Below are 8,262 nucleotides of genomic sequence, written 5' to 3'. Positions count from 1 at the left end.
GTTTTCATTGTATCTGCTGTCCCTCGGTTCCATCTTAAGAAAACAGCGGTGGTTGTTTTTAAGTGCTCTATAAATATTTGCTTGGGAGATAACAAGAGTCTGGATGCTGCAGTATTGTAGTCCATAGTCTTCACGAGACTAAAATGAGTCTCTCCACAAGTAAACACAGGAGAACCTCTTTCTCCTCTGATACGAAGAGAACGAGAAAAACTGACTGCCCTAACTCAGAACCAAGTACAGGGGAGCTGAGCCAAGCTCAGTGGATACTGTGCTGAGGAAAAACAGCATTTGAGACTAAGAATATAAGGCAAGCAGGCTCATGAAGCTTAATGTGGTTGTCTGTGATTTGGGACGGCTTTGCTGCGTACTGCAACAGAACTTTCAAGGGGCTGAGGAGCCCCAGTTAGAAATCGCGAGAATCTTAATAAGCAACAAGCATACAGTGTGTCAGAGACCCATCTGGACCCCAGTTGACTCAAAGCCGCTCTTGTTTTTACTTTTTCTAACGCCATGAATTCAACCTTTGTTGCTGGGCCAATTGTGAATAATTACAAAAAGCAATAGATTCAATCAGGGACCATGTGTGGATTTTACTGTTTGGGAACACTGATGAGAGCCTCACATCAAAGTGAATGTGAATATCACAGAGAAGCGGCAATGGCAACATCTGAAGCGCCAGCTCCCTGTGAAGGCGGCACACATCAAGATACACGGACGCACGCGCATAGAAGCATTACCCCCCAACACGGACCTATTGTTAACGCACTAAAAAGAAACACTGTCAGCATGCAGGAGTAGGAGGGAGAACCATCTGTCTCTCCATTACGCAGATCCTGAATGTGAGAAAGATGCTGCGTGGTTAATGGGCTTAAACAACAACGCTGTTGTCTGCCAACGTATAATAAAGCTACAATAAAATTTGCTGAGGAGTGTGACCATCCGTCTCTGTTTGTCACAGAGGATTTGCGCCGCCACTGATTGGCTTTTTGATGAAACTTTTGCTGCGACGTTTGCTTGTGGGGCTGCTTGCATCGCAAAATATACTGATGCAATCAGAAGTGGATCGAATTTAGGGAAATAAAGAAAAATCATCATTACATCGCTGCGTATGGGAATTTGTAAAATGACTGATTAGGCCACCAGGGGCCTGGAGTGTATTTGTCATTGAATTGCTGGACCCAAGGAAATGAATGAAAATGTTATCTTGAGAAATAAACAGTTGGCAAGCAAGGAAATCCTTTTGAGATTGCAATGTTTTGTGCGAAGTTCAGCCTAACGGAAAATAATGGACTTGATTAAGTGCAAATTCAAAGACTACGGCTGTGACTTTTTCCCACAATCTGTGGTTAATTGGTTATTGACTGAATGCTCCTTAGCTACTGTTTGTCATTTTAGTCAACTGATAATTAACAATGCAACAATATTGAAGGTCGTTATAAAGTTCTCACTCAGTTTAAATTCTAAAAAGCAGTGATTTCTCTTTTTAATTTAAAACCTGCATCCATCTTTTCATTGTCTTTACTATTTAGCATAGTTAAGGGTTAAGGTTAGGGTTAGCGGTGGAGCTAATCCCAGTGTTTTTTGGCACATTTACACCACAGGTGTCAAACTCCGGTCCCTTGAGGGCCGGAGTCCTGCATGTTTTAGATCAGGGGTCAACAAGTCTGGTCCTCGAGCCCCTATCCTGCATGTTTGAGGTGTTTCTCTCCTCCCACCCACCTGGTTCAACTGACCAGGATTGTGGTCCTTAAGAACCCCCCCCCCCATCCTACGTATGTTTCAGATATTTCCCTCCTCCGACACACATGATTAATATGATCAGGACTGTGTTCCTTGAGGGCACCGATCCTAAATGTTTTAGACGTTCCCCTCCTCCAACACACCTGAATCAAATGATCAGGAATGTGGCCCCCCCACCTCCCCCATGTTTTAGATATATCCCTCCACCAACACATCTGACTCAAATGATCAACTTAGCAAGCTCTGCAGTGAGTGTAACAATGATCCTGATCATTTGAATCATGTGTGTTGGAAGAGAGAAACATTGAAACCATTCAAGATAGAGGCCCTCAAGGACCGAGTTGGTGACCCCTCTTTTAGAAGTTTACCTCTTCCAACCCACCTGATTCAGATTATCAACAATCTCTGCAGCAGCCTGTTAATGATCTTGACCATTTGAATCAGGTGTGTTGGAGGAGTTACGTATCTAAAACATGCAGTATAGGGCACCTTGAGGACCAGAGTAGGTGACCCTTGTTTTAGATGTTTCACCTCTTCCAACACACCTGATTCAAATGATCAGCTTAATCAGGAAGCTCTGCAGGAGCCTGATAATGATCCTGATCATCAGTCCTGATCACATTCAGCCCTCGAGGACTGCAGTTTGACACCTGCGCCCTAGACTGATCACCAGTCAGTCAGACATTTCTACTTGCTATATTATTTACACTCGGAAGCAAAAGGTTTGTGATCAGAAAGCAAGAGTAGACTTTCAGCAAATCCATTTCATGTTCCCTTACCTGAGCGATTCAGCCATACGCCGCAGGTCTTCATTCTGTTGCTTGAGCCGCTCCAACTTTGCCAGGATCTTGGAAAGCTCTCGGCTCGAGCGCTCCGGGTGCTCGCTGTCCCTCACCAAATGGCCACCGATGTAGAAGAGTAGCGTCCCCCAGGCTAATAGCACCAGGGTGATCCAACGCCATGAACCCGCCCAAGGCCGCATGTTGTGACCACGCCCGCCTGAAAATGCCTCCTGATGTGCTTGTACCCCAAACGACCCACCGGGCTGCCTGATGGTCCACTAGTGTCCTGTCACCACATGTGATGCAGTGCCAACTTTAGCACTGGCATCTTTGGACGGATGGTAGGCAAGAGGAACTACTTCTAGGACCCGCAGAGTCTATAAACCAGTTAGGGGTGCTCTCCAGCTGTTAGCCAGCTTTCCCTCCTTTAGCTACAGCATGGTGAGCATGCCCTGATGTCTGCCTGACTGGCGTCCTCTCCACCCAGCTCAGTGTCGGCCAACCTTGCCCCAACTGTCTCACCAACTTCTTCAAGTCCCTTCGGAATCTTTTTTTGAAGGTATGCCCTGCAGAGAAACACAAAAGACAAGAGTGTAGGGTCAGTGAGTTGAATTTGTTCAGTTTTAGAAAATATTGAATGAGATTTTAGGTCAAACTAAGACCATCGAAGAGATGCAAGGGATACGTGCCATGGAGTCACTTGCAGCCAAGAGGTCACTGACCAGGCCCTAATGGTCAGAGGTGTCAAATCCAGGTCCAGAAAGCAAAAAAAAACCTACCCCAGGACTGCATCGTTTTAATAATCAGATCTTGTCTGCCTGTGCTTACCACAAGAAAAGGGGATTCTCAAGTTGTTTTGTTTCTTCTGGTCCTCAACCACAACCCACTTCCAACATTCACACACTTCTTTCTCGACGTTGGATCTTTTTGGGGGAGCAAGCTAAATCAAACCAACATCGTGCAGATGTTTGGCACCCAATGTCATCCCTGCAGCCACGACTGAATGTAATACCGTCAAGGTGATACAGCGAGCTCAACAGAATAGAGGGAATAGAAGAAAAATCCCTCGATCATCATTTTCCTTCATCCCCGAGCAGCAGGGGGGGGGGACGGAGATGGACGCATGCCGCGTTTACGAAGCAACCTTCCCTGTCATCTTCACTGACAAAGCCTTGCCAAGGCGACCGGGTGCCATCGTGTGATGAGATAAAGACTGGCAGATATGTGCGCACTGTGCTCCAGTGTGCATACTATCATCCCACAGCGTGCACACCGCAGCAATCTGGAATAATACACAACATCTTTGACTTTCACTGAGAAGCGGTGGCGTTGATTGACAACGTCGCCGAGCCTCTTGCGCGTCCGTCTGCGAGAGTTCAACATGGAGGAAAGCGCTCCCTGACGGGATTCGCCTGGCAGCGGGGAAGTAGGCAGACAGTAGCCCGTCTAGTTTGCCATAGCAACAGAATTGTTATGTGGAATATACTGGATAGTAGTGGTGCGTGATCTGTACCAACCATCAACACAAGGCCATGCCGAAATCATATTCAATCGCTAATTGCAGATGCTAAGAAACTGCTAGGTTAATTGCGCCGTCATTGTATGATATGGCATGACACTTTGGCGTTAGCGGCTAGGAGCTAGCTGCTAGTAGCGAGTGCCTGCCTGGCTACTATTAATTAAAGTAGACAGCTTTGTCTTTGCTTTCTTTTTTTTAAACTTCTTTTACAATTCTGTTTTTTTTTTTTGTGGTGAACTTAGCCAAACTGTATGTACTTCTTTGCGGCTAAAATGTTTGTGAGGACTCTCAGCTATGTAGGTCATGGTATTTGAGGAAGACTTAAATCAAGAGTAACAGGACTTGTTTGTGTTGAGGTAAACACCTCTCATCCAAGAGAAATTTTGTTTTTTGAGAAATGTTTTGGGGGCGGGGGAAATGTTATGCTTTGCGGGGCTGTCAGGTCATAAAGGCAGCAGGTTATCGGGAGTTTGCAAGGTACCCTGTCAACATATTCTCTTTCATTCGTCTACTGTTGCTGCCGCTGTCGCTTCACACAAACAGTCGTTCATGAATACGCCGCTGTTGTGACTGACCTCGGCTGACACAAGTACCGCTGCTCTTATAATGTGCGGGCCTCGGATGTGCTGAGCCGGGATTTTATTAGGGAACGAAAGAGCTGCGAGAGGGCCGCACTCCAGCAGCTAATACACGACTGGGACTTAACAAAAAGGAAGGCTTTGCTCTGTGTTTGAAAGCCATAATGAGGTTTATGTTCAGAACACTAAAACCGCTAAATATAAAACCACTGTGAGGCACACAACCACTGCCAAGTGGAATAGGAGGGAATATTAAGATAACACTTATAAAGCAATTCTCCTTATACTTGAAAGTTAACTCAATGATACGCTCCATCCGGTTACACGAATGCAACTTCAAAGTAATAACTACATTAGTAGTTATCGCCATCAGCAAGAATAGAGATCAAAAATAAAATTATCTTTAACCTGCCATTTTTTAAAAACTTTTAGACAGGTTATTGTTTTCATGATGATGAAATGACCAATATTGATCACTCATAATAATTATGTAGGCAGTTATGTGGAAACATTCAGCAGCACATTAGCTGTAAATGCTTTCGTTCGGCATCATCATTCAGTAGCTGAGGATAAAGTAAACAACCCATTCCCAGCGCTACATGTTATTCTACACTATTAACTTTATCATTAGATTTTATTCCTCACACACTTTTTTGTCCTGATACTCCATCCACATTTTTTAAACGATTCTCACCATGTTCCCAAAATTAATTAATTAATTAATGGTTTGGTTTTTCTGACCCAAAATTTTCCCAATAATTTCAAATGGCACATTAACACTACAAAACTGAAATTCAAAACATTTAGCTCATTCAATTCATCTTGGGAAGGATTTTCAACATTCCCAAAATTCACACATACCAAACATTTCAAACTGTTCACAGTAAGATTCCTAAATTTTCACTTAAAATTTTCACAAATTCAACAAATTCATTCATTCACTGATTCACACCATTCCAATTTCAACACGCTCCAAAACTCCACGCTGTAAGGCAAAAAAAAAAATAATCCGCCAAAATTCCTTATTCATTCCCAATAGCATAATCAACATGACATATTTGAAATTCAAAACACTCAGCTCATTCTATTCACCTTGGGAACAATTTTTATTATGACAAAAATTATTCATTCAAATAATGTACCTGCAAAAATTACAAAAACTATGTTTTTTTGTTTTTCTCCTCTAGTTAATTTTTTTTTTTTTTTACCAATTCAAACATATCAACTTTTAATAGTTCAGCTTATCCCAACCGCAATTTTCTTTTCAAAATAAGTCCAAATTTTATATATTTTGGTCAAGGACCACGCCAACATGCAAGGGTCTTGTGATGTGGATAGCGGTATGCGGGGGGGTCATCAAGGATGACCTGTATTCAGTCCTGGAAGTGAATCTTCGGTGTGAGTCAGCTTGCTACAGGGGTCATCCATCACCACGGCTTGGCTCTGTAGGCAATAAGCGACGAGATGAGGTCCACTACTGAATTATGTATGGAGCTCAGCTGAGGACGGCTTCCATTACACTAACATGACCGCTCCGGCTCAGCCATGGGAGCTTTATGCCTAGCATGAATATATGTTTCAGTCCTCATGTATGTCAATGCATTGTAATATATTCATATGTGTTGCTGTGGGGACATATACAATGTTATGCCGGAGTGCACCAGTGCCATATTTTGCAGACTGAATACGAGTTTCTTTTTTTTCTTTTTTTCTTTTTTACAATAATGTTGCCCCACCAGTCTAAATACGGCATTCTGGTTAATACAGGTATTGCGTTTGTGGAATATGAATTAACCTGTAAAACCCACCCATTTGTATCCATCTCAGGGGGCAGCCATTTTGCCACTTGCGGTTGACTGAAAATGACATCATAGTTGCTGAGTGCTCAGGTAACGACCAATGACACATACACATTTGTATGAACATTGTTTTTAAAATATTGCCCGTACAAGGGTTTTATGACGGTGACCATGGAGGTGATTAACGACTGGTATTAACAAACTGACTGTGTTGGAGGTCTTAGAGGTTACACTGTGACAGCAAATTACAGCATATTAAGAGTATTTTATAGCTGTGATACAAAAATAGCCAAAATGTTAACGATTGGGCTAAAACCTAATTAAATGTCATTTCAATAAAACGTTGGCTGTCAAGCAACGTATAACCACTCCTGATCCTAAACATTAACCAACAATGACAGCGAAGGTGGCAGCCATCAGATGAACCATCGCACAACCTCAAATCGTTTGCCGAGCAATATGGCGTCTGAAAGCGTTCCAATTTAGCAGCAGCTGTTGCCACCACACTTTGCCCACAAATAAACTCTAAGCAGCTTTACTGGCTATTTTCTTGGCCGGGCGAGTGCTTCACAACATATTTTCAGCATTTTCCTCGGGGACGCATGTGAAAGAGTCAGATTTAACACACACAAAAAAAAAAAGAGAGTGTGAATTGGTGTCTGCCACTAAACGCTTAATCAAAAAATGATTGAAATGTGACAAAGTGCAATATCCAAATCGCTGGAACTGCAGTTTTATGATTAAGGTCAAACGTGTCAGAATAAAACATCATAAATACAACTCTGGGGCACTGCAGATTCGCCACTGCCTGCAAATCATCAGCCAGCTGCTGTGTGTTTGGTCCAGACCTCAGCAAAAAGGGCATATTTTGTTTTTTCCACCAACTTTAAATCTCCTAATCCATGACTTGTAAAAAATGAAAAATAAAAGCACTTAGTGTGTGTAGAACTCCATCAAGGCTTTAAGATTTATCACCTGCAAAACCGCTGTAAGCTACATACTGAGATCTAAAGCGGGGTATACACATATTGACAAATACCCTGAATTGAGCATGAGTGAATGAATCATTCACTCATTCTCGACTCTCTAATCACAATTTTAATATAGTAGACTACATGGTTTATATCACGATCATACATGAATGAGATCAGCCGATACCAAATCATATGGATTAGCTTTATTTCAGAGCTACAACTACAGGTTTTTCTCAAATAGTTGATTAATCTGGTAATTTTTTTGGACACATTTATTAAAAGTTTTTCTTTTTTCAATTTCTATAATTTTGTATAATATGATTCAGTTTGGTCAAGGAAGGTCTAACATTTCAAAGTTCAAGGAGGGTAAAAAAGGGATATGTGGCATGAATTACTAGAAATGTTCTGTAAAACTGTAAAAATCGTCAACATAAAGAAAGTGCATGGAACTATAACCAGCATAAAGCCACTCCTAATGACTCGATAACTGCAAAATAGAATGATGAAAGGCTGAAGTTGAAGAGTCTTGAATTAAATACACGTACAGAAATGGAAACTGCATGAATGTCAAATTGCATTTTTTTGCATTTCTTGCTCTTACATTACAGCATACTGTAGCAGTCCTCACAAACCTTGCAAATATGCCTCCTGGGCTTTGTGAGGAGTATGGGGGGGGGGGGGGCAATCTAAATGCCTATTAAGTACTTTATGAAGAAGAAAGACTAACTAAATGAACAGAATTGCTTTGTCGATAGCAGATGACTTCAGGTGAAAGGCCACGCCCTGTCAATAACCCGTTTTCGCCACCTTCATTTTTATAAAACTTAGCATGATGGCACGTTTCTTCTTGACTAAATATTCTATATTTTG

At 42.1% G+C, this 8,262-nt stretch overlaps 1 protein-coding gene across 1 annotated transcript in view; it reads right to left on the bottom strand.

Moving 5' to 3' along the window:
- fut8b (fucosyltransferase 8b (alpha (1,6) fucosyltransferase)) overlaps window positions 1-8,262 on the bottom strand; it is a 108,354-nt gene that overhangs the window by 48,248 nt on the left and 51,844 nt on the right. The window contains exon 2 of the mRNA XM_086061768.1: window positions 2,520-3,088. Within this exon, the coding sequence (XP_085917894.1) occupies window positions 2,520-2,722 (203 nt within the window). The 5' untranslated portion in view covers window positions 2,723-3,088. The remainder of the gene's footprint in view (window positions 1-2,519; window positions 3,089-8,262) is intronic.

This window comes from Leptonotus elevatus, chromosome 18, assembly GCF_054856555.1.
Source record: "Leptonotus elevatus isolate MCC_2025b chromosome 18, RoL_Lele_1.0, whole genome shotgun sequence".
Lineage (NCBI taxonomy): Eukaryota > Metazoa > Chordata > Actinopteri > Syngnathiformes > Syngnathidae > Leptonotus > Leptonotus elevatus.
The sequence above is the reverse complement of the archived record's forward strand: the minus strand, read 5'-3'. Positions and strand labels throughout refer to the sequence as shown.